The sequence below is a fragment of the Pituophis catenifer genome, unplaced genomic scaffold (genome assembly GCF_029215685.1).
Source record: "Pituophis catenifer annectens isolate HBS135680 unplaced genomic scaffold, rPitCat1.0.hap2 SCAF_7, whole genome shotgun sequence".
Lineage (NCBI taxonomy): Eukaryota > Metazoa > Chordata > Lepidosauria > Squamata > Colubridae > Pituophis > Pituophis catenifer.
Window position 1 is genome coordinate 81,956,529 of NW_027256887.1, and position 26,578 is coordinate 81,983,106.

Here is a 26,578-nt window from a genome sequence, read left to right on the forward strand (position 1 = left end):
TGGGTTTCCACGACATATTAAATTGCAAGCAGGCTTATTTTAAGTCTAATCTAGCTTGTTGTAATCAAGTTACAAGATAAGAGCCTTGGTAGCACAGTGGTCTAAAGCACCCTGTTATTAAGACCAGCTGCCTGCAATTACTGCAGGTTAGAATCTCGCCAGGCTCAAGGTTGACTCAGCCTTCCATTGTTTCTAAGGTAGGTAAATTGAGGACCCAGTTGTGGGGGCAATAAGCTGACTTTTTTATAAATATACAAAAGGATGAAGGCTATTGCTGAGCACATTGTAAGCCGCCCTGAGTCTCCGGAGAAGGGCGGCATATAAATCAAATTTTAAAAAAAAAAGTCATTAGGGAAGGATCCAGGGGTGAAATCTACTTGCCTTCCTTACTAATTCGGAAGTGCACAGGCCCCATGCACATCACATGAATGCACAGACCTTCTGCACATGTGCAAAATCTCCTGTGCATGCGCAGAAGGTAAAAAACCACATTACTTCCTGGTTAAAACCAGCTTTGCACCGCCATCACTACCAGATCACCAAACCCACCATGACGATCACTACCCGATTGCCCGATCTGGTCCAAACCGGGAGCATTTCACCCCTGGAAGGATCTCAACAATGTGGTCCAAATATTCATTGGTGGTTCTTTTTTTTTTTTTTAATATCATTCTCTCCTTCCTATATTTATCTAGCCACAAAATAGAAAACTTAAAACTTCAGTTTAATAGACTCGTGGGGCAATGGGTTATTCGCAAATGTCTGTTAAATCCCAAAGAATGTTGTTTGTATTCATTGTTATCATTTGTGTAATGAAATAAAATTGGCACGAAGGACTCATTTGTCCCATCTCATAAAATCAATGTAAAATCAATGCATACTTAATAGCCTTTTCCAGACTATGTCAGAAACAATGGACCTGAGTTCCTTTGGAATAATGTTTGGATAACAATGTTGTCCGATGCATCTGAAGTTTGCTAAATAGGACTTCATTAAATTAACATTTTGAAGTCCGGCTAGCAAAAGTCTACCAGATGAAAAGACAAAAATGGCTGAGAAGAAACATCGGAGGTGATACTTGTTCCTTACCTGGGTTTACTGCTCCAATGTCCACCCACAAACTGGCACAAAAAGCTCCAAGCAGAAAACCAAGAGACGGGCCAAACATCCCTGCAGACCGTACAGTTCCTACAAAAAAGATGAGTTAACCTAAGTACAGGAACACCTGCAGAGCAAGACTTCAATTACAGATGAGGAATGGGGTCTACAGCAGGTGGCAGCATCAAACCAACATTGACAAAGCTAAGCAAGGTGATATTTGGTTAGTACTTAAATGAAGGCCACCAGAAAATTCTAGAACTGCGGGATTGACTTGGAACATCTATCATCTTTCCTTCCTTCCCTCCCTCCCTCCCTCCAGGGCAGTGGTGAAATGCAAAATTTTTCCCCACCGGTTCTGCGGGTGTGGCTTGGCGGGCGTGACTTGGTGGTGGGGGGGGGGATCATGTGACCAACTTTTTTGGTGGGTGGGTGTGGCCAACTACCTGAACCGGTAGTAAAAAAATGCTTTAAAAAAGTTTTTTAAAAGGTTCCGACGATCGTGCGGCACAGCTGATTATCATACCTGATCATGGGAACTTCTTTTCTTTTTACTTTTTTAAAGCATTTTTTTACTAGTATTGCAAGAACCGGTAGTAAAAAAATGCTTTAAAAAAAGTAAAAAAAAAAAAAGTTCAGACAATCAGCTGTGCTGTGTGATCATCGGAACTTTTTTTTTTTTTTTTTTTACTTTTTAAAGCATTTTTTTACTACCGGTTCGGGCGAATTGCCCCAAACAGATGCATTTCACCCCTGATCCAGGGGTGGCAATAGCAATGGCAATTGCAATTACTTCCATATTGTTGCTAAAAAAATAGGCAGGTATTATTACCTGTAAAGTTGGAAGGATGTATGATTTTATCTCTAAGAGAAGGACTGATGGAGCCAAGGGAGGAGTTAAAAGAGGCATCAGTTTAGAATTGTTACATAGCCACAAGCGAACTAAATCCAACTCCTCTTGAACACCACTGACCCTTATCTAATTCTAACCAGATGCTAAACATTAGTCTGAAAAAATGCCAGTGCATAGACTTTAACAATCAATCAGTGATCTAGAACTTTTGTGTGTGGACCTTGTATTTCACATCTGACATTATCTGCATTTTGAAAAATGTGGATGAGGATAGTTGCATGTGGGATGACCATGGGCAGTAGTGGGTTTCAATTTAGTTTGCTACCGGTTTGCTCATGTGTGTACGCTCGCATGCGTGCGCAACATTTCTGTGCATGCTACCAGGACTAACCAGTAGCAACTCACCACTGACCATGGGATATAGAGAAAGAGATTTATAGATTAGGGGAATGGGACATGCTTGTTGCAATATTTTCAGGATCAGACTCAATAAAGATAATAAGAATTAGAGATTTAAATATATTTCTCTTTAATAATAATAGGCATTCTATATTCGCTGAATATTCAAGATAGAAGCAAAGAAAATGGTGAGGGTGGCTCCTTATATATACAAGGGGTGGAGCCAGGAATGGGAGTGGTAAATTATGAATACATTAAAATCCAAAGAATAAGTTAACCCCTGATGTCCCATATATACATTATTTACACAATAGAGAATAAGGCATTTACATCTGACAAATCCCCCTCTAAATGCCGGTTCGCTATACAACACCAATTACATTCAGATTCAGGACAATATAATACATACAATTTAGAAGTTAAATATTTGTGCTGTTTAGAAGGTAAAGGCTTCGTTAATATATCAGCTAATTGTTCAGAAGTATCACAATGTATTGCTTTGATGAATCCATCTTGAGATAATTGTCTCACGTGCTTAAATTTTATATCAATATGCCTGGACCTTTGTCCAATGGCATCGGATCTGGATATTTCAATGGCTGCTTTATTATCTTCATGCACAACAAAAGGTAATGCAGGTTTTTTCCAAACATCTGAGATCAAGTCATTGAACCATACAAGGTTATTTGCAGCTTTGGATAAACAAACATATTCCGCTTCTGTGGTTGAAGTGGCTACCAGTTCTTGTTTACCAGTGTACCAGTAAACTGGACAATCATTCAATAGAAAAATATAACCAGAAGTACTCTTTCTGCATGACGTATCACCAGCCCAATCTGCATCCGCATAACAGGTAATTTTTGGTTCTTTGTCATTATTAGGTTCTAATACTAAACAAAAATCTAATGTACTTTTCAAATATCTTAGAATTCTTTTGACAGCTTCCCAATGATACATGGTTGGTTTGCTAACATATCTTGACAATAAATTGAGAGGTAATGCAATATCTGGTCTGGTCCAATTAGATATATAAAGGAGTGAGCCTATAACTGATCTGTAAAATGTATTATCTTTAAATTCAGGGGAAGACTCATCAGTGTTTCTAAGGAAATCAGTTTGCATAGGAGTGTCACAGGTTTTGGCATTGTTTAAATTACATTTGTTTAGAAGTTCAATGATCTTATCTTTCTGAGTAAGTTTGAATCCCCTTCTAGTTTTGTTAATTTGTACACCAAGGTATTTATTCACTTTACCTAGAGATTTCAACGAGAAATGTTCGTTTAACTTATTTACAAAGATTTCTCTGCTCTCGTTGTGTTTTCCTATATATAAAATATCATCCACATAAATTAATACAAATTCAACGTGATCATCACTCTTTTTTACAAAGAAACAGTTATCAGCAGTGGTAGCGTTGAAATCCATGGTCTTTAGTACTTTTACCAAGCAATCGTACCATCTCTTGCCAGATTGCTTTAATCCGTATAGACTCTTGTTTAATAACCAAATTTCATTCTTATTAGTGTATTGACTATGTGGTGCTCTTACATATATTTCCTTATCTAGTTTTGCGTGTAAATACGCAGTCTGTATGTCATATTGAAATACGTCCAGATTGAGTGCAGATGCTACTACTAGAGCTGTTTTAACACTCTCTGTCCTCACCGTGGGGGAGTATGTGTCAGTATAATCTTCTGGATATTTTTGTGCATAACCTTGTGCAACTAGTCTAGCCTTGTATAAAGTATTGCCTCCTTCTAGGTTCTTAATTTTATAAATCCACCTGGTACCTATAATTGTTTTATCCTTAGGTGCGATCGTAGGAGTGAATACATTTAATCCTTGCAAACTTTCCATCTCTTTTTTCATAGCTAGTTCCCATTTTTCTCTTTCTTCACGAGGGAGTTTTAATACTTCCTCATATGTATTAGGTGTTATTTGTTCTCCATTCATATGCATTATGTAATCTTTGTATTTACTTGGTATTTGATTTCTATTGTTTCTAATAGCTCTTTCAGGTTTGCTATGGTTGTCGTGCAAATATCTAGCTTCCTTTTTTGTTAATGTGTCTGTCTTTATCTTATGCTGACTATTTGTCCAAGTTTTGGTTTTGTTCTTATTTTTGTTAATGTTTTGATTTTCTATTGTCCCTTCCTCGCAAGATATCGCATCTTTGCATTTATTTGGAAATATTTCATTAAGGTGCAGTTTAGACCAATTGGCCTGCTCATGAAACACAGCTGTTCTGGAGACTATAAATTTGTTATTATTATCAATGAATCTGTACCCTTTGGTTCCAGTTTCATATCCCATAAATCTTAATCTTCTGGATACGTTTTCTCCCTTTCTCCTCAACTGCTTAGGTATGTGCACATCTGCAGTGACTCCAAATATGTGCATGTGTGCTAATTTAGGTTTCCTATTGTACATCACCTCATACGGTGTCTTATTCACAATACTGGACCAGGTTCTATTTTGAGTGTAATTTGAATAATGTAGGGCTTCTGACCAGAATTGTTTGCCTAAACCAGCATCCTCTAATGTGCATCTAATCATGGTTTGTAGTGTGGAATTCTTTCTCTCTGCAATCCCGTTTTGAAACGCAGAAAATGGATTGGACGTGAAATGTAGCATTCCCTTATCCTTTAACCATTGGGAGAATTCTTTAGACATGAATTCACATCCCCTGTCTGTCATAATTTGTTTTATTCTGATATTATGTTGTGTTTCTATGCGTTTGTAGAATTCCTTAAATTTCTGAAAGGTTTCATCCTTGTGCTTTAATGTGTAAACAAAACCATAGCGACTATAATCATCCACTATTGTTAGAAAGTAACGTTTTCTATAGGTAATTGATGGAGTTAATGGACCAACTAAATCCATATGTACTAAGTCAAAAATATTGTTAGTTGATCTGTTAGATTTTTTTGGTCTGGGACTGGTTTTTAGTTTGGTGGATTTACATACTGAGCATTCCAAATAATTTTCACAATTTTTTATTTTGACACCTTCTGCGTGTTCAGTCATTTTTTGAACTACAGGAAAGCTTGCATGTCCTAACTTCCTATGTAAGATGTGAGCACACTCATCATGAATTGGTTTACCTATTTTTGGTTTCTTCTCATTGTGTGTATTTTTGTGATCATGAGGTATTTTACATTCATCATTGTCACTGTTACTAACATTTTCATCATCTGCTTCAATACAATCTTCCATATTTGAATCAATGTTATGTAACCATCTTTCTTTCGTTATCAGATAGGGTAGACCTCCTTTTATCATCACAGTGCCTATATTTGTTTTGTCCTTCTCTAATGTTGCTTTCCCCTTTGAGAAAACTATATTGATGTCAGAATCTCTGCTTAGTTTTATAGCACTTAGTATGTTATGAGGTATTTCTGGGATTAATAATACCCCCTCTATTTTACCTAAACCAGGCAAGGTCACATTTCCTCTGCCTAATACTTGAACCTTTTCTTGATTAGCTACCTTTATCACAAACTTATCTTCTGTAAATGAAGATAATATACTTTTGTTGTTAGTGGTGTGATTGGTTGCACCAGAATCAATAAGCCAATTATTGTTCTCATTTTGTTGTGTTTTGGTGTTTTCTTGTTTGTTTAGTCCATTTAGTGACCCAGATTTTCTCTCTTTTGAATTTTCTCTACCCCCTCTACTTTCTCTGTAATTTGGTGGGCTTCTATATTTGTGTCTATCTGTGGAAGACTGTCTATAATTGTATTTGCTCCTATATTCTGGCCTATGTCTCTCCCTTGAGACTTTGGGACAGTCTCTTCTACTGTGTTCCCTGGACCCACAATTGTGGCATCTAAAGGCTTCATTATATTTTTCTTGGAAAGCTACTTTCCTAAAAGATTTGTGTTCTGTTTGATTACTGGAACGATTTTTTCTTGAATTGTCTTCTGCTATCAATTTGTTAGATAGACTTTCTATGGTTAAATATCCTAAATTAATAGTATCTAAGTGTGACATAAAGCTATCCCATGATGGATCAAGTGAATTGATAATAACACTTTTCATTGTTTGATCTGAAATCACTTCCCCCCTCAATTGCAGCTCAGCTCTTATTTTGTTTAGAGATATCAAATGCTCACTTATAGAAACCCCTGGTTTCACTCTAGAAGAAAAGAAATCCTTAGACATTCTTGTAGTTGTAGCTACGCTATCGCTGTGAAATAGATTAAACATGCATTGAATTATTTCTGACACAGTTAGGTTTGATTTGATGCTATGATACATTGCAGGAGATACGCTAGATATTATTATGAAAAATGCTCTATGATGTAAACAATCTATTTTTAAAGTCCAAGGTCTTCTTGGAGGACTAGTTATAAAGAATAGTAAATTTTCTTTCATAAAGACAACCTGAAGCTGTTGATACCACTCTTGTAAATTAATGCCATCAATTCTAAGTTTTGGGAAGTCACTGGGTAAGTTCCCCACATTATTTTGTCCATTACTTACAACCTGAGGCAGTCCGTGGTCTCGCAAGTGCAGGAAATTACAGAACGGCATGGGGATGCTCGCAACGAGTCTGCGCGGTTCTCTGGCCAGTTCAAGTCTTTCGGGGCCGTCTACGTAGCTTTGCACATGCGCGTTGCTCATTTCTTCCTTGGCGTCGTCGTGGAAGGTTCTCTCCATTTCAGCTCTCTCGTTCCGCTCCTCTTCAGATGAGTCGGTCTCTGGTTCGGTTTTAGGGGTTCTGGTGGTGGCGACAGCTCTTCTCTTTCTTTCGTGTGCGTTGGCACTTGATCCGGTCTGCGGTGTAGGACGGAATCGGCATGGCTCTCTGGGCTCAGGTGTCGTCGCCTTCGAAGTCAGGATGGGAGCGTGCAGGTCTCGAGTTGTCGGTTTGATCTCTTGCTTCTTCGTTGGTGCCTTGGAAATTTTCAATCTTGGCCCAAAAGCAGCAAAAAGCGTTTTCATTGCTGACTTTACTTGAGACTTTGTTAAATCGTCTTCACTTTCTGATTCTGGTTCTTCTGAAGAGTTTGAGTCTTCTTTTTCACTTTCGTCGTCTGATAGCGTTTTTCGCGCCAGAAATTTTGAACTGAGCGTTTTGATTGGCTCTGCTCCATTCTCTTTTGAAGTTCGTTGAAACCAAGATGGCTGCCATTCAAAATTTCGCGCGGGATCACATCTTTTCTTTTTTACAACGACTTTCTCAGTATTCATTTCACTCACAGTTTTTTGATCTTTGGGTTTTTCTTTAACGACGTTTTTCTCTCTCGCTGCTCCGTTGTTCTTCAGCATTTCTTGGAGGTTCGCGATGAGGCTTTCATCGTTCTTCTGGCTTTTTAGTATCTTCAATATCTCTGACCTGAGTTCGTTATTTTCTATTTCGGTTTCTTCCTGGTCATTATTTTCATTTATCAGTTCTTCTTCTTCAGTGGTGTATTCTTCGGATTCTCTCGAAATCGCGTTAGTGGATTCGTTGATCATCTCTTGTTCAGTTTCTATTTCCTTGCTGTAGGCCCTGGTGTTGGGCCTATCTTTCTTAGACATTTTTAATTATTTATTGAGTCAATTAACCATCCTCTGCTACCAGCTTGTTGCAATATTTTCAGGATCAGACTCAATAAAGATAATAAGAATTAGAGATTTAAATATATTTCTCTTTAATAATAATAGGCATTCTATATTCGCTGAATATTCAAGATAGAAGCAAAGAAAATGGTGAGGGTGGCTCCTTATATATACAAGGGGTGGAGCCAGGAATGGGAGTGGTAAATTATGAATACATTAAAATCCAAAGAATAAGTTAACCCCTGATGTCCCATATATACATTATTTACACAATAGAGAATAAGGCATTTACATCTGACAATACAACTGTATAAGGTGTAGAGCAGGGGTCTCCAAACTTGGCAACTTTAAGACTTGTGGGCTTCAACTCCCAGAATTCCTCAGCCAGCTTTGCTTTGAGTTTAATTAGACAAGTCTTAAAGTTACCAAGTTTGGAGACCCTTGGTGTAGAGAAAGACACTCAAAAAGGATCCTCCCTAACGTATCAGCCTTTTAAAAGATACAGTGTGGGATATGTACTTTCAGACTTGCAAGGTTTTGTTAATGTAACCCTACAACAAAGTAGAATTAGGTCGCCACTACACCACTGCTACTAAACAACTATTGATTGTTTCTCCCAATTTTCTTCCCAAAATATCCTCTGTTCTTGCTCTCCAAAACCTGGCAAAATTCCTTCTCTCATTTTCTGTGCCAGCAAGAGAAAATGGGGTTAGTGTCTCAGAACTAATTTACTGACCATCTGTTGAATTTCTATGGATGGTTTTTAACACGGACTTACTTACGAATCCTTGCGATGAAATAGTTTGAACCTACTAAAGACAAGAATTGAGCTCCCTCACTTCTCTCCCCCACCCCCCCGCCGGTGCCTTCCAACTAAGCTGGAACTGCATCTCCCAGAATTCCCAGTCAATGCAGTCATCGGACAGAGTTGAATTCTGGGAGTTGAAGTCTGAGGGCTGGGATAGCTACAGCTTTGGTCCCACTTCAGTTGTAATACTCAAATTCAGGAGAGAAAGAGTGATTGTGTGTATCTTACCTATGTAAAAGGCAGAGTTTTCTTCTGTGGCAAAATCATCAATGTAAGACATTCCCAGAGGCATAATAGGGGCTTCCCCAATTCCACGTAGCAGGTTCCCAGCAAGCACGAAGACCCATAAGTAGGAACTAGCCATTTTTTCACATCCTGAAAACAAAAGATGTCCCAAGAAGTTGTGAGGTCCACAGCTTGATCACAATACTACCTGAGCAGTGGTGGGTTTCCATTTGTTTTTACTACCGGTTCTGTGGGTGTGGCTTGGTGGGTGTGGCATGGCTTGGTGGGCGTGCCTTGGTGGGCGTGGCAGGGAAAAGATACTGTAAAATCTCCATTCCCACCCCACTCCAGTGGAAGGTTACTGCAAAATCCCCATTTCCTCCCAATCAGCTGGGACTCGGGAGGCAGAGAATAGATGGGGGCGGGGCCAGTCAGAATTTTTACTACTGGTTCTCTGAACTACTCAAAATTTCCACTACCAGTTCTCCAGAACTGGTCAGAACCTGCTGAAACCCACCTCTGTACCTGAGCATTACAATTTTCATTCCAAAGTACAGATAATCCTTGATTTATGAAGACAATTGGGACCAGAATTTCCATTGCTAAGCGAGGCAGTTGTTAAGTGAGTGGCGTTTGGTTTTACAACCTTTTTTTAAAGCCGCAATTGTTAAGTGAACCACTGCAGATGAATAGCATTGAATAGCATTAGCACTTAAACTTATATACCGCTTCACAGTGCTTTTACAGCCCTCTCTAAGCAGTTTATAAAGTCAGCATATTGCACCCAACAATCTGGGTCCTTATTTTTACCGACCGCGGAAGGATGGAAAGCTGAGTCAACCTTGAGCCTGGTGAGACTCGAACTGCCAAATTGCAGGCAACCGGCAGTCAGCAGAAGTAGCCTGCAGTACTGCATTCTAACCACTGCGCCACCGCAGCTCGTCCAACCTCCCCCATTGACTTTGCCTGTTGGAAATTAGCTGTGAAGGTCGCAAATGATAATCACATGACTTGGGACACTGCAACTGTTGTAAATACACGCCAGTTGCCAAGCACATGAATCTTGACTGTGAGGATGCCACGATGGTCATAAGTGTGAGAATTGATGGTAAGCCACTTTTTTCAGCGCTGTTGTCATTTTAAACAGTCACTAAATGAATGGTTTTAAATCAAGGACTACCTGCCTGTAGCAGGCAGGTTCAACTTCACCAATTCCAAGCCTTGCAAGCCAATGTCTACTCTAAGACAAGTTTCTAGCTCTTGTGATATGGGTGAATTCTTCAAGCAAGGGTGATAACAATTGCAAAAGCGAACTCTTAAACCTGAGATAGTTTTTATGGATGGTGGGAGAAACACTTCCTCAACAAGTCCTCAGTAAGTATCATCTCCTCTCCCCACACCCCCAGTAACAGGTACAAGTAACTTTGAGGGAGAATAACATTGGAAGGGACCTTGGAGGTCTTCTAGTCCAACCCCCTGCTCAAGCAGGAAACCTTATACCATTTCAGACAAATGTTGTCCAATCTCTTCTTCAAAACCTCCAGTGTTGGAGCGTCCACAACTTTTGGAGGCAAATCATTCCATTGATTAATTGTTCTGTCAGGAAATTTCTCCTTATTTCTCGGTTGGTTCTCCCCCTTGATTAGTTTCCATCCATTGCTTCTTGTCCTGCCCTCAGGTGCTTTGGAGAATAGCTTGACTTCCTCTTCTTTGTGGCAGCCCCTGAGATATTGGAAGACTGCTATCATGTCTCCCCTAGTCCTTCTTTTCATTAAACTAGACATACTCAGTTCCTGCAACCGTTCTTCATATGTTTTAGCTTCATCTATTTTAGCCTAGAAGACTGCCACTAATTTCTCTCAAGGGACAAATAATTTAACCCAGGGGTGAAATCCAGCAGGTTCTGACAGGTTCTGGAGAACCGGTAGCGGAAATTTTGAGTAGTTCAGAGAACCGGCAAATACCACCTCTGGCTGGCCCCAGAGTGAGGTCGGAATGGAGATTTTGCAATACCCTTCCCCTAGGAGTGGGGTGGGAATGGAGATTTTGCAGTATCCTTCCCCCAGGAGTGCAGTGGGAATGGGGATTTTGCAGTATCCTTCCCCTGCCACGCCCACCAAGCCACATCATGCCCACCAAGCCACGCCCACAGAACCGGTAGTAAAAAAAATTGGATTTCACCACTGATTTGACCTCATCCGCTTGTTTCATTTCAAGAAACCTATCAAGTCCAATATGGCTTCCGAGGCTTTCTCAGATTACGTCCTTAAACCTAAGAGTGTTTATTTCATATCTTGAGTTTTTAATGAGCCCACTCTAAATAAGAAAGTTTACTCTGATTTGTAAGGGCAAACACACACACACCCTGATCAAACTGGAAAATCATGGTATGGATTGCTAGGCAAACAAGGACAACATGTGAACCATCTGAAGAGTAGATTTACGGTATTACAAATGTAAAGAATGAGGTAATTTTTCCAGACTTCCATGTGGATATTTAACACCTTAGTGCTCACTCTTTTCAGAGGGGGGGGAGGAACGATGGCCCCTTTATGACTTGTAGACTTCAACTCCCAGAATTCCTGAGCCAGCCATTCTCAGGAATTCTGGGAGTTGAACTCCACCGGTCATAAAAGGGCCATAGTTCCCCATCCCTGCTAGATAAAGCAAGGCTCCCCCCTAGAGGTGGGTTCTACTTACCTTTACTACCGGTTTGTATCCTGCCTGAGCGGGTGCGCTCTTCTACGCATGCATAAGCTTCTGCACATGTGCAGATCAACTTTGATGATGTCTGGGTCAGTGGGCGGAACCTCCCGCCGGTTTTACTACCGGTTCTTGCGAACCGGTCTGAGCCAGGGGCAACCCACCACTGCTCCTCTCCCACCACTACAAAGGCCCAAGGCCACTGGAAATTTTTTACTTACCGGCCATCGTTGTGTTGTGGGAAGTTTCGGCAAGAGTGTAGTGATGGGGAGATAGTGACGTACAAGCTGAAACACTTGTAGATGAATTGGCCAAGGAAACCGTGATACTTTTGTAATTGTAACTGCAGAAAAAAAGCCAGGATTATGGTACTGGAAAGTTAGACTTTTCCTTCCATCATTATTTGAGAAAGATGGTGGGTGGGTGGATAAGTGGTTTGGGTTGACTGCACATGCAAAACCCAGGAAAACCAAACTTAATTATTGTGCTCGTATAACATGTCCAAACAGATCTGAGATAGAAAAAGTATTTTGTTTTTGATGTTCCCCTAGATTCTACTCTACATACTATGTGGGACTTCCTCCTACGTTATTTTTTCAGGAGGAACAATATCAAATGAATTAAATTCTGCGGTTTGGGTGTGTATGTGAAAGAAGGTTTAAAATAGATACTCTGCTCCTGATCCAACATTCTGGCCTCTTAGCACACTGTCTGCCTATATTTACACAACAGTTGAATATACACTTATAGATCTAGTGGTTGCTAAGTCACTTTCAAACTTATGGTAAATATGAGTCTAAGTATGCATGTGTCACACTCTTGTAGAAACCCAGTTCATTTCCTTTTCATGATCAGCAGCATCCATGGAGATTGGGGGGAGTTGAAATTGTCAAAATGGCAGACCGGGCATCACGAGAAAAGCCCTCTACCCATTGGCATATAGACTGACATTGTACATATCTTCAAAGAAAGCTGGGCTTGTCCTGCATCACGCCACCCAGAGTCTTGCTGACACTGACCTCCCTTCCACAGGCACCATTCTTTATGATCCAGTGGATTACATAAAACAAAACAATCTATCCATCAATCACCCACCCAACCATCCATCTATCCAATCATCCATCATCCATCCATCCAGAGGTGGGTGGCACATGAATTAACAACCGATTCGCCCAGCACTGAAAATGCGAGTGTGCTTCTGCGCATGTGCTTTGCTCGTGCGTGTGGCTTGCACGCATGCATGCGGCTTAGAAACGCGACTAAGTAGGATGGCATAGCACCAGGGTGGATGGGTGGGGGCCACCCTCAGGTCGCAACTACCAGCTTCACCCAAACCGGTCCAAACTGGCTGAATCCCACCTTGGCATCCATCCATCCATCCATCCATCCATCCATCCATCCATCCATCCATCCAAAGGTGGCCATGGTGTAGGCCTCAAATTTGAGTTGAGACCACCTCAAATCAGTTTTTATCTTCTTCCACATGGACCAGGGGTGGGTTCTAATTTTTTTTTACTACTGGTTCTGTGGGCGTGGCTTATTTTGTGGGTGTGGCTTGGAGGTCATGTGACTAGGTGGCCGTGGCTAGCTGGTCAGTGTCATTTCTGGAAGGTCCTCGCATTTATGACCAGTCCTCACACTTACGACCCGACTCATTTGTTTGCTTTTAACACTGATCAGCTGTAGGACGGCCCTTTGAAGCCCCGCGGCAAGAGTTTAAACAGTTTTTTTCCCTCTAGTCATCAGCTGGGACTCAGGAGGCAGCAATAGATTGGGGGTGGGGCCAAATAAAAGGTAAGAATAACATGGGTGGGTGGAGGGGTGGGAGGGCGGGAGGGAGAACCAGTTCGGTGATGTCATATTGTCAACGCTACCAGCTCAGCCGAACCGAACCAAACCGGGAGGAACCCACCACTGACATGGACCCCTTGGAATTTCTCATATTAGACAGCAATAAACAAAGATATGAAAGAAGAGAGACTGGTTTAAGGAAAGGAACAGAACAAGAACTTCATGCCCAGGGAGTGTTGATGAGATCATCAGAAAGGCAGAGGTGAGAAGTTTAAAGAATCAAAGGTACTCCATGAAGTGGTGTATGCCTATAGGGAAAGAAATGATGTTTTCCAAGGATAGAAAGAGAAGGAAACATACTGAATAGTGAATGATGTTGGTGTAATTTGAATATTACTTAATGAACTTAAAAGCTCTTGGTTCCTATCCTTCATTTATTATGCTTTCTTGTGGTTTCTTAGTCTTTTTCTATGCTGTGCAGAACATAGCTTATCTGAAAGTAGTGAATAAGTATTTACTTATTTATTTATATCCTGCCTTTATTATTTTTACAAATAACTCAAGGCGGTGAGGGTATCCAACATACCTTCCTCTTTCTATTTTCCTCACAACAACCCTGTGAGTGGATTGGGCTGAGAGAGAGAGAGAGGAACTTTTCCAAAGCTGGTTTTCTTGGTGAAGGGGGGACTTGAACTGACGATCTTCCACTTTCTAGCCTAGTGCCTTAACCACTAGACCACTGGAGAACAATGGGAGCTATGAGATGTGCCATACCCATTCATCTTCGACAGAAGCCTCAGTATGGCTACATTCATATCATCCATTTAATTTCAGTACTGGGTTTATCTATTTCCTGGCTCCTATCATATTATATAAAATTTATTTATATAAAAGGGACCCGGTGGCTCAGTGGCTAAGATGTTGAGCTTGTCGATCGAAAGGTCGGCAGTTCAGCGGTTCGAATCCCTAGTGCCGCATAATGGGATGAGCTCCCGTTACTTGTCCCAGCTTCTGCCAACCTAGCAGTTTGAAAGCACGTAAAAAATGCAAGTAGAAAAATAGGGACCACCTTTGGTGGGAAGGGAACAGCGTTTCGTGTGCCTTTGGCATTGAGTCATGCCAGCCCATGACCATGGAGACGTCTTCGGACAGCGCTGGTCTTCGGCTTTGAAATGAAGATGAGCACCGCCCCCTAGAGTTGGGAATGACTAGCACATATGTGCAAGGGGAACCTTTCCCTTTCCTTTTTATCATATTATAACTGTATTCACAATATAACAGGTCCATTAAAGATTTATTAAAGACCTAGAAACCTGATTGGTTCTACTAACTCTGGTTAGTCCTTGATTAGGCTTAGTGTGTATTTTACCATTTTGTACAAATCCTGCCCTGTTTACTTTATGATTGATTGAATTTTGCAAAATAAGAAAGCGAGTTATTCCAGGAAACAAACAAAGCACATGCTGTCTTTAATTAGAAAGTAATCCAACAGGCTGGATTTGTACAACAAGTCACACCACAATTCACCTAAAAGGGAAAGAATCAACAAAAACAACAGCCAACTGATCCTCAGATTAACTCAGGTATTCCGGCTGTAGCTTTCAAGGTAGAAATCAAGTCAAACAAACATCACTTACCGTCCCATGATGAAGTGTGGTATCACCGATAGAAAGGATCCCAAGGTCATAATTAGACAACCTGTTGCAATCACCTTTGGGCGGTGAACTCGTGGTCCAAGATAACTCACCAGAACCATTACCAATAAGTTTCCTGAATCAGAAGAAGAGACATTAACAGCCCTCTCTGGGAAAAGGAAGACCTTCTATGCAATGGTGAAATGCAGCCAGTTCTATCTGGCTTGGGCGAACCTGTAGCGCCGGCAACGGGAAGCTCCTCCCACCCACCCGGACATCATCACAGAAGGTCCTGCTCATGTGCAGAGGTGTCACGATTGAGCAAAGTGAGCACACGCACACGCACGCTCCCATTTGCAAACCGGTAGCGAAGGTAAGTGGATTTCACCCCTACTTCTATGGCCCAGCTGCAACCTCTGCACCCCAGAATGAGTCAACCTACCTATCTCAAAGCTTCCGTCGATCAAGCCAACCACAGACGATGAGATCTCGAATCTCCGCTCGATTTGAGTCATCATGCTCTTCATGTAGCTTCCTGAAAAAGCTTTGGCAAAAAAAGAAAATGCCAGTGCTCCAAGAAATATCTAAGATGGAAACAGAGATAAAATAGTGAGCTGGCAAAGGAGACATTGCTAAAAGGTGCTAGAGGCATCTCATAACGCTAACGTTATAGAGCAGGGGTGTCAAACTCAATGTCATTGAGGGCCACATCAGGGTTGTATTTGACCTCGTGGGGTGGGGGCAGGGTGGATGTGGTCAGGGTGAAGTGGCCAGCTCAACCTCACTCGTGTCAGGGGTGCCTTGGTGGCCCAAGCGGTCTGCCAGCGAAAACGGGCTCCCAAGCTCCCCGGGCCTTGAGTTTGACACCCCTGTTATGGAGCATTTTTACTAATGCTTACTCTCCAAAGGTCCACAGGTAAGTGAAATGCCCATGGTAAAAATTAAAAATTGAAAAATAAAATAAACAATACGCACTCTTTCAAGGCAAAAGAGGGCAAAAGAGCACTAAGTTGTTTGCAGACCATAGTTAGGTAGACATAACCTAATTTCCACCAGGTAACGGCAAAGGTTCCCCTTGCACATGTGTGCTAGTCATTCCTGACTCTAGGGGGCGGTGCTCATCTCCGTTTCAAAGCCGAAGAGCCAGCGCTGTCTGAAGACGTCTCCATGGTCATGTGGCCAGCATGACTAAATGCCAAAGGCGCATGGAACACTGTTACCTTCCCACCAAAGGTGGTCCCTATTTTTCTACTTGCATTTTTTACGTGCTTTCGAACTGCTAGGTTGATAGAAGCTGGGACAAGTAACGGGAGCTCACTCCGTTACGCGGCACTAGGGATTCGAACCGCTGAACTGCCAACCTTTCGATTGACAAGCTCACCATCTTAGCCACTGAGCCACCGCATTCCACCAGGAGGCTGCTCTAAAAAACTATTGCTGTCACCAAGAAGGGCCTTGCATCCCCCAATCCTCCCAAAAGTGGGAAACTACAAACAGCTTTTCCTAGAACAATCACATAGGTTGGACTGATATTTTTTTTTTTAATTTGATTTATATGCCGCCCTTCTCCGGAAACTCAGGGCGGCTTACAGTGCGTTAAGCAATAGCCTTCATCCTTTTGTATATTTATACAAAGTCAGCTTATTGCCCCCACAATCCGGGTCCTCATTTTACCTACCTTAGAAAGGATGGAAGGCTGAGTCAACCTTGAGCCTGGTGAGATTCGAACCTGCAGAAATTGCAGGCAGCTGTGTTAATAACAGGGTGCATTAAACCACTGTATTACCAAGGCTCTTGGTAGTCCTCAACGCACGACCACAACTGACCTCGTAATTATGATTATCAGTCATGATCGCCATTAAGCAGGACATCAGGGGACTGTGCCTGATCATACACAACCTTTTTTTTTTGTGGCAGTCATTAACTGAAAGCAGCGGTCATAAAGCAAACACAGTGTTCCTAAAGCAAAGACCTCAGTCATTAAGTGAATCCATTGTCCACAAGCGGTGTTTTTTTTTGTAAATGCCAATTTCCAGCAAAGTATGTTATAAATTACAGTCGTGTTGCATGGATCCTGCAAAAAAGGCTGTTAAATGTGAACCATCACCCAAAATCCAATGACAGGGGAGCTTGGCCATTGGAACTTGTAACATGGGTTATTTAGTTGGAAAAGGCACTGACAGACTTTGGCCTTTTTGCTACTGTAGTTTTTACCCTGTGATTTTAAGCATGAATCGTATGAATATTTTCCAACTCTCCAAGGAAAGCGGCCGAGCGATGGCTTTTAGCTTTGAAACAGAAAGGGTGTGTGTAGCCTTCACTGGATGTCACCTGAGGATTTATTGCAGAGAAAATGGGAAGCTATTCAATTTCAGAATAGAAAGAAGAGTAGCCTTTGTGGGATGCAGCTCAGGGATTCATTGAAGCGAAAATTGGAGGGAGGAAGGGGGAAAGCTATATTACCTTTAATTGGGAAATAGAGAGAGATGTCACCTTGGTAGGATGTGATCCAAAGGTTTTATCCAGGACAAACGGATTTTCTTTTGCTTGCTGTGAGGCTGTTTTTCCATCCATGGTATTGATCTAAACTGAGAACACAGACTTTTCTGTTTGGTGGCCAAAATAGAACCGAAATGTCTAGATTCCAACTTCTTCCAGCTTTGTTATTCTGTTATTCTGATTGGGAATTTCTGTCCTAAAGGCCTAATCCTAAACTCAAAAGTTAATCCTACAATCGCAAATACCATGATAAAAATCTAGTCTTCCCCTAAACCCTGTATTTCCATAATATCGCATTGCTTTCAACACCTATTCTTTTTTTTTTAATCCTCAACCTTCTTTCTCCTAGGCTTAAGTGATATTAGTCTACAAACAGAACCATGTTGTAACTTTAAAGAGGGAGGAGAGGTAATTTGAACTTGGGCTGCCTGCATATTAGGCAGTTGTATTAACCTCTGAGCCACAAGTTCTCCTCCCTTTATCATCTTGAGGCAGGGGAGAGATTAAGTGTTTTTCCAACGAAGCAACTGGTCTACCCCAATATGGGAGGGAGCAAACTGCTTCGCTTTCGCCTTTCAGCTCCAATCCAGAAGCCCTCAAGCAGTCACATTCACGACGAACTTGTGGCTCAGAGGTTAATACAACTGCCTAATATGCAGGCAGCCCAAGTTCGAATCCGAGTAAGGTTATGTCTAGCTGATGAGAGCTAAATAGCTTGAAATTGATCTATGCTAGTTTCCCTTTATTTTTTTACCAGCAAATATAAATTTGGTGTATATATAGATATACTTTTCTTTTTGCTTTTCCCTCCAGCACTGTCTTTCCTACTTCTTCTTTTATCTTTCTTTTTGTTTTAATTTCACTCTATATCATTTCATGTTTCTGTATTACTTATGTGAATTTTTTAAAATAAAAGTTATTTTAAAAAGGTGCTAATCTGCATGTAGACTTCAGTCATATTGTTCAACAGGTTTATTTTAAGTACAAAACCAAGAAGATGACTTAATGTCTTGTAAGCAGAACAATAACAAGCAATTACACAGAGAAAATTATATATATGAATTGACAGCAAATTAGAATCCCTATATTACAGATGAATAGCTACGATATTCTCCTTGACTGTATGCAGTTTTAAAGAACTTTGGAGGGCGACCCACTCCATTCCCACAACAAATTGCTCCTAATTTATAACTATTAATGTGAAGAATGTGCTAAATAATTAAGTATACTAGCTATGTTAGACATGTGATGCGACACCCAGAAAAATAGGGCATCCTTCACTTAATCCTCCAGGGAAAGATTGAAGGTGACCGAGATCCAGGCAAAAGAAGAACATCATGGCTTCAAAACCTAAGGGTCTGGTTTGGACAAAACTCAGCAGCACTTTTTCATGTGGCTGTTGACAAAAATAGGATTGCCAATATGATCGCCAACATCCAATGGCGGATATGGCACAAGAAGAAAAAGAAAAAGAAGCTATGTTAAAATCAACACTAATTCAAAGTAAGCGAAGACGTTGTGCAACAATGCCCCAGCTCACAACTCAAAGGCTAGCTATGGTCCTTAGGTTGCCCACCCCAGGATGAGCATTGCTTGTACTAGATGATTAAAATAGCATCTTTTCATACTGACCACTGTATGTCACGGAAGAGTAGGGTAGGGTAGGGTAGGGTAGGGTAGGGTAGGGTAGGGTAGGGTAGGGTAGGGTAGGGTAGGGTGGGATGAGATGGGGTGGAATGGAAAGGAAGGAAGGGAGGGAGGGAGGGAGGAAGGAAGGAAGGAAGGAAGGAAGGAAGGAAGGAAGGAAGGAAGGAAGGAAGGAAGGAAGGATACCAAATGTGAATGAACTTTTTTGCAGCCTTAGACAAGCAGATCAATCATGTTGAATCTTGGGAATTACATTTATTTCTTCCCGGCCTACATGTATATCTTCCCAGTTTGAACATTGCAAAAACGTAGTAGGATAGGGCTTAAGGCATTAGGAATGTGGGAGCATCAACTGTCTGTCCACTGAATTCCATGGATGATTACCTGGCTGACCTTGGAAGCCAAGTAGAGTCGATCCTAATGAGAGACCATTAAGAAACCATAGAGATGAAGGCAACACCAGGAAGTTGGGGGGAAAAACCTATCCTGGAAAAAACAGTGACAGACCATTTCTAAGAAGACTCCATGAACGTGTCTCTTAAATCAGGGGTCCTCAGCCTTTCAGACCTCAGGGACCACTAAATTCATAATTTTAAATCCCATGGACCACTAATATGATCTGCCTAATGACTAGCTGGGTGGGCGTGGCTAGGTAGTCATGTGACTGGGTGGGTGTGGCCAACTCGATGTCACTCACATCGAGGGGTGCCTCACTTTACTCACCCCTCGCTGGCCTCTACTCACCCCTCTCCTGCCAGCCACTCCTGGTTGTTAGAGCTAAGCAGGCATCATGAGAAAGAGTTGGCAATACAACTAGCTCAGTACAAATTAGATCTGACCAAGAAGGAGGCTCAGCAGAAGCACCTCACTCAGGACTACGAGCATAAGCTTTCCAAGCAGAGGGAAGACCTGCAGGAGTGCAAGGCCAGGGGCCTGCGCCTGGAGGCTCAGTGGGCTGAGATGGTCAGCCAGTTCCAGGCCATGAGGCAGTCCCACTGGAACAAGGCCCTCCGGCTCCTTGCCACCAGCGGCACTTCCCCCCAGCTTTCGCCCAAAGCCCCGCACCAGGATGCTGAAGCAGACCCTAAATCGGAAATTCTGCCCCCCTCCAACCCACACAAAAAGACCCCAGAGGGGGAGACTCTCTGCACCAACACAAACATTCATTGCACATATCCGGCCCAGGGACCATAGTTTGAGGACCCCTGTTTAGTGCAATATTAAAAAATGCAAATAATTTTTCTGTGGACCACCAAAATTTTCTCATGGACCACCAATTGGTGACTGCTGCCTTAAATCACAGGGAGACAAATTTAATTTGAAGGAAACTTCAAAATGCATGTATAGGTTTGCAGCTGGATAGCACAATCCTATATCTGTCGCTTCAAGAAAAGGAAAAAAAACCTATAAAATATGCCGACTTCAGTTCTGACATAAAAGTGAATCACAGAGTGAGCGGCAAGAATTCCTATCCAAATTCCATACTTTACAGATTACAGATATAACAAGAGTTGGAAGGGACCTTGGAGGTCTTCTAGTCCAACCCCCTGGTCATACACCCCTTTTTTTATAACCATCAAACAGCCAAAGTTCGGTGGGACTTACTTTTTCATCAAAGTGAGCAAAGGAAGCTTTCCATGGACACAGCTCAGTATTGGATTCCCAAGGTGAAAAGTAACCCCAACCCCAGTTAGATCCTCCTTTTCATCAAATCCCTGTGTTAGCTAATCCAGGATTAGCTTTATGAGTCTCTCTCTTTCTCTCTCCACCCAGACAATCCCAGTGTTTATTTCTTCTGTAAATTCCTCGTGGATATGAAATGGTCCAACCTTCCATCTTGGGGCCCTGAGCCAAGGACCACATCAGATTAAACTAATGTTTAACATGGCTAACATCAAACAATATGCAAACTGGCGTGGAATGTTTTTAGGCCAACCTTGGTTGTTAAACACAGCCTACACTTTGTGCTTTATCTTTGGCTGACAATCCATCTTCTGACCTCCTTAAGATAAAGGCGGAATATTTTTGTCAGGTTTCGGGCTCCTCCCGAGTCTTCTGAGTTACAGAGACATTTCGTTCTGTTTCTGCTCCCTTTCAGAACACACGGGAGGAAAGCTGCTTTGGTTAAATGTGGGTAAAGGTGGAGCAGATGACCACAAAGAAGGATGAGGTTTCCTTCACTGGAGATGATTGAATTAATGCTGGGCTAAAGACAACCTCCTCTATTTTTCAAAAATCCTCTTCGCCGTGCGAGAGAGACTTATTTCCTTACCTTAATTCTTGGGGAAACTCCTTCAGATTTATCTTGATATCTTTCTGAGCTTGTTGTTGGAAATGTCAGAAGGTCAAGTTCTGTTGTTGTTTTCATGTGTCCGTCACTCAGAAGCTTTGAGGGCTGGACTTGGTGATCCTTATGGTTCTTTCTACCTCTATGGTTCCAGTAATTCTTGGGTTGCTCGAACTGCTCAACCTGAAAAAAGTCCCACTTTAGGAGGACTTTAGGAGTGAGCAGCTCTACGTCACCGGAATCGTGTGCTCTGAAGATCTTGCAGAGGGCAATGGTCTCTAGATAACACTTGTGGTTGTCTGCAGGACTTTGCTGCTTTTGTAAAAATGAAATAGAAGCAACACACTGTTGGAGATGTTATATCCCTTTTATAGGCATTTGTTTGTTTGTTTGTTTGTTTGTTTGTTTGTTTGTTTGTTTATATCTACCCGTGTTTCCCCAAGAATAAGACCAAGTGCCGAGTGACGCACTGGTGCCGGACCACAAGGCAAAGCAGGAGTGCTACTCCATGCACCCTGCACTGGCTTACCTCAGGGGCCCCGCAGCCACACCATCCACACCCCGACAACCTGCCTCTACTTAAGGGCCTGTGCAGCCACCCAGCCACCCATTTCATCTGGTTGCTCACAGTGCCATGGCTGTGAACAAACAGAAGAGGTGGGCTGGCAGCCACGCAGGGTCCTCATGGCCGCAGTACCATGAGAAACCAGATGGAATGGATGGCCTGCTGGCTGAGCAGGCTCTTAAGTAGGGCTTATTTTGGGGGGAGGGCTTATATTAAGCGTGCACATAAAACATGCTAGGGCTTATTTTTTGGATAGGTCTTATTTTGGGGCAAACACGGTATCTATCTATCTATCTATCTATCTATCTATCTATCTATCTATCTATCTATCTCTATCATCTCTATCTATCTATCTATCTATTTATCTATCTATATCTATCATCTATATCTGTCTGTCTATCTATCTATCTATCTATCTATCTATCTATCTATCTGTCTGTCTGTCTGTCTGTCTGTCTATCCTATCTATCTATCTATCTGTCTATCTATCTATCTATCTATCTATCTCTATCATCTATATCTATCTATCTATCTATCTATCTATATCTATCTATCTATCTATCATCTATATCTGTCTGTCTGTCTGTCTATCTATCATCTATCTGTCTGTCTGTCTGTCTGTCTATTCTATCTATCTATCTATCTATCTATCTATCTATCTATCTATCTATCTATCTATCTATCCTGTTTCCCCGAAAGTAAGACATCCCCTGATAATAAGCCCAATCGGGCTTTTGAGTGCATGCGCTGAAATAAGCCCCCCCCAAAAAAATAAGCCCTCCACAAAAATATTTAAACGCATGTGCAGCCATTTCCTCTGGTTTTCTCCACGTGCCCCAAAATAATAAGACCTCCCCGAAAATAAGGCCAAGCGCTTATTTTGGGATTCAAAAAAATATAAGACAGGGTCTTATTTTCGGGGAAACACTGTATCTATCATCTATCTATCAAATTTATTGGTTGCCCACCTTACCACAGAGTAACTCTGGGCGGATATATGGTGTCACCACATCCATGAAAAGCGTCAGAGCGGTCTCACAATGGCATGATGCTGTTTACGTCACTGTACCCACACCCCCGGTGCTCCACATAACCCCCAAATCCCATTAATCCCTAAATTCTATGAGGCCTCCAATTTCATTTTTAAAATGGCTTCACAGCCCATTGCCTCCTCTCTTTTCTTTTGGCATCTCCAATTTCACCTTGGGTTACAGAAATGGCCACAGGTGGAATTTACCCCCTGAAAACATGTTGACATGAGGAGTCAGCAACTTGATCTGGGAAACGAGATTTTCTTAGGTATGTAAGGACTTAAGAATCCAAGCCTTAAGAAGAAGCCACCGCACCTGGAATGATGCAGAAGGTCCTACTCTGTTTCCGTTACGAAACGCATTAGAATCAATACAAATTTCATTTAGACTCTCAAATCCCTTGATTTCAGTGGTTCAACTCTAACCCAACCATCCCGCCTATTTATTATTAACTAATGTTGCAGTTGCCAGACTGCAGAAGCTAAAAGACACACACACACACACACACACACACAAAATAAATAAAGCTCAGAAACTTTGCAGCCGTTCATTAGCCTCCTAAAAAAGCAGATTTGTTTTTCTTTAGTTATGCCAAAAGATCACATCACATGCCCTCATTTCCCCATTCATTCAAACACCACTTCTTTAGTTCTAGAATTATTTGGGGGGGGGGGTGAGGTGGGGATTTCTAGGACAAGATCTTCCAAGTGTTAAAGGATTCCCACCAAGCACCCTCCCACCCGACTAAGGAAGGTAGGGCAATGCTGATGAGATGATCCCAACCCCCCCAAAAAGGGAGAAAACTTACCGTTCGGTCTGGCAGGTTTGAATTCTCCAATCTCCTGAGGCAAGCAGCCAAATCATGTGCGTGTTTAGGGATCAGCCTCCTTTGGAAGGTGGAGAATTAGTGAGGGACATTGCATAACTTTTCCCCTCGCTGTTTTTTTTTTTTTTTCCACTTATTTCCATCCTTTCCAGAGAAGGGCCGATTTATAAGTTGAACTACGATGACTTGCAGTGTTAATAAATGGGCATTTTGCCTGCGGTTGCATTCAGGTCTTTCCATGTAAATAGTTGACTTCTTCAGAAAAACAAAAACCCACTTCTTTCACCAGATGTTCTTTGCACTGCAATGGTAATGATTGCCTGAAAGAATTGCACCTTTGGGAAGGGACACGTGTCCATCTACCTGGACCACTGTTTCTCCTCAACTTTCAGAGGCGTGAACTTCAACAACCAGACCTTCCAGAGTTTCTTGGAGTTGAAGTTGCCATGGTTGAGAGAAATTGGTCTGGATTGAAAATATCTGCTACATGGCACCATATAGCGACTGCCACCACTGAAAGGCAACTTCAGGTCACCATTGAAAGTGATGGCACCAAAAAGATACTGAAAGTTTGAAAGCTCAACAGATGGTTTGAAGGTTACTGGTCCTTTGCTGCTGGAGGCCAGGAAGGCCAAAAACGGGCCCTGTGGGGGCCGCACAAGGTCTCCACATGGCCTGTTTTCAGCTGTCAGACTGCTGCAGGAGGCCATGGAGGGCAAATTGTTCTAGACTATAGTCTAGACCAATTGTTCTAGACTATAGTACTCTGTAGGGGCATAATGGCTCAGTGGTTAAAGACGCTGAGTTTATCAGCTGGAAAGCTGATAACCTAGGTTTGAGACCCAAGTGCCATGCAACAGGTTGAGCTCCTGTTATTGCCTCAGCTCCTGCCCACCTAGCAGTTTGCAAGCATGAAAATTCAAGTAAATAAATAGGTACCACTTCAGTGGGAAGGCAACAGCGTTCTGTGCACCTTGACGTATAGTCATGCTGGCCACATGACCACAGAAATGTCTTTGGACAAAGCTGGATCCCTTGGCTAAGAAATGGAGATGAGCACTGCCCTCTAAAGTTGGACATGACTGGACAGGGGAAACCTTTACCTTGATAGTTCCCTGATTGGTGGTCTAAATGACATCACTATAAGGTGATAGTATTTTTTCTGAGGAACTATTGTTGTTTGCTCCTACAGGTTATCCTAGCATCTTAGATAAATTAGTTGTGTAATTTTCCTCTACATCAGGCCTGTCAAACTGGTGGCCCGCGGGCCGGATACGGCCCATGCAGGCCACACCCACCCCAGCTCACGACACGATCCAGCCTGCAACACAATCGAGTTTGACACCCATGCTCTAAATTGTTAAACATCAATGGATCCAAAAGATTGCAGAAATTGGCTAACGAAGTTGAGGTGTTATGGCTTTCAATGAATATTTCAGAATGTAGGACACCTTGTTATATCTCAGCACCTTCCAAGATCCGTGTGGCCTTCAGTCTTTAGAATCTTCAAGAACAGCCTGCTGAATTGGGCCATTCTGGAAAGAGAATTATCTTCCTCGTGAATTTCCTTCTTCTTAGATTAAAAAAAAAAAAGTCTAAGAAAAATTAGAGGGGCTTAAAGTTGCCTAACAAGTATCCTTCCAATTTTATATTTTACCTGGTCTAAAACCTGCTTTGAAGGGCCTGCTTTTGAGTGCCCTTGGCAAACACACCATAGCAAATGCAAAAAAAAACAAAACACAATCTTAATCATTACATTCCGATTATAGAAGGTCTGTCCTTTTCGTTTTTGTCTCCATGGAACATGAACTTTTCAAGACAATAGCAATACTTCAGATAACCCCTAGTGCAAGAAAAACTCTATTCAATGTGTACGAAATAATTCGTCTAAACTGGCATTTGGAAACGGCAAAGAACAGTTTGGTTCCAGGGTTACAAAAGCCATTTTTCCCACTGGAGGGAAACGTTCTGGATCCTGATTCTAAATTCCAGTTTTGCTGCTTGAGAAGAAAGAGAGACCAAGTTGGCTGGTGGAATGTAATAGCAGAAATACCTGCTGCCTTTGCAAACTTTGTTCTTCAGTACAGGTGGTCCTCGACTTACAACCATTCATTTAGCGACTGTTCGAAGTTACTACGGCACTGGAAAAGTAACTTATGACCGTTTTTCACACTTACAACTGTTGCAATATGCCCAAAGTTACAGGATCAAAATTCAGACGCTTGGAAGGAATTCATATTTATGACCGTTGCAGTATCTGGGGGAGGTCACTTTTGCGACCTTCTGACAAGTAAAGTAAATGGGGAAGTCAGATTGACATAATAATCATGTTAGTAACTTACAGCTGGAATGTAAGCTTAACAACAGTGGCGAGAAAGGTTGTAAAATGGGGCAAAACTCATTTAACAGCTGTCTCATACCATATTTTTCAGAGTATAAGACGCACCTAAAAGTGGGTGGAAATGTCTGCACCTCTTATACAGCAAATATTGCCAAAGCCCCGCCCACCCACCGGCCCCCACCCTTCGGCCGTTTTCAGCCACCACACATCTCGTTTTCGGCCTCTGCATGCTCCATTTTAGACCCGTGCCAGGCTGTGGAGATCACCACAGTACATCGCCGCTGATCACCGCGTTTTCGGCCAGTTCCAGGCAGTGGGGATCAG

The 26,578-nt window shown here is 42.0% G+C and overlaps 1 protein-coding gene across 1 annotated transcript in view; it reads right to left on the reverse strand.

The window, feature by feature from the left end:
• The window catches only part of LOC139319907 (solute carrier organic anion transporter family member 1C1-like), a 43,220-nt gene extending 19,257 nt beyond the window's left edge, over window positions 1-23,963 (reverse strand). Inside the window, exons 1-7 of the mRNA XM_070947960.1 lie at window positions 23,896-23,963; window positions 17,522-17,641; window positions 15,501-15,642; window positions 15,062-15,194; window positions 11,855-11,976; window positions 8,934-9,080; window positions 1,090-1,188 (exon numbers count right to left, since the gene is read on the reverse strand). Coding sequence (XP_070804061.1) covers window positions 1,090-1,188; window positions 8,934-9,080; window positions 11,855-11,976; window positions 15,062-15,194; window positions 15,501-15,642; window positions 17,522-17,632 — 754 coding nt within the window. The 5' untranslated portion in view covers window positions 17,633-17,641; window positions 23,896-23,963. The remainder of the gene's footprint in view (window positions 1-1,089; window positions 1,189-8,933; window positions 9,081-11,854; window positions 11,977-15,061; window positions 15,195-15,500; window positions 15,643-17,521; window positions 17,642-23,895) is intronic.
• Window positions 23,964-26,578: the final 2,615 nt, after the last annotated feature.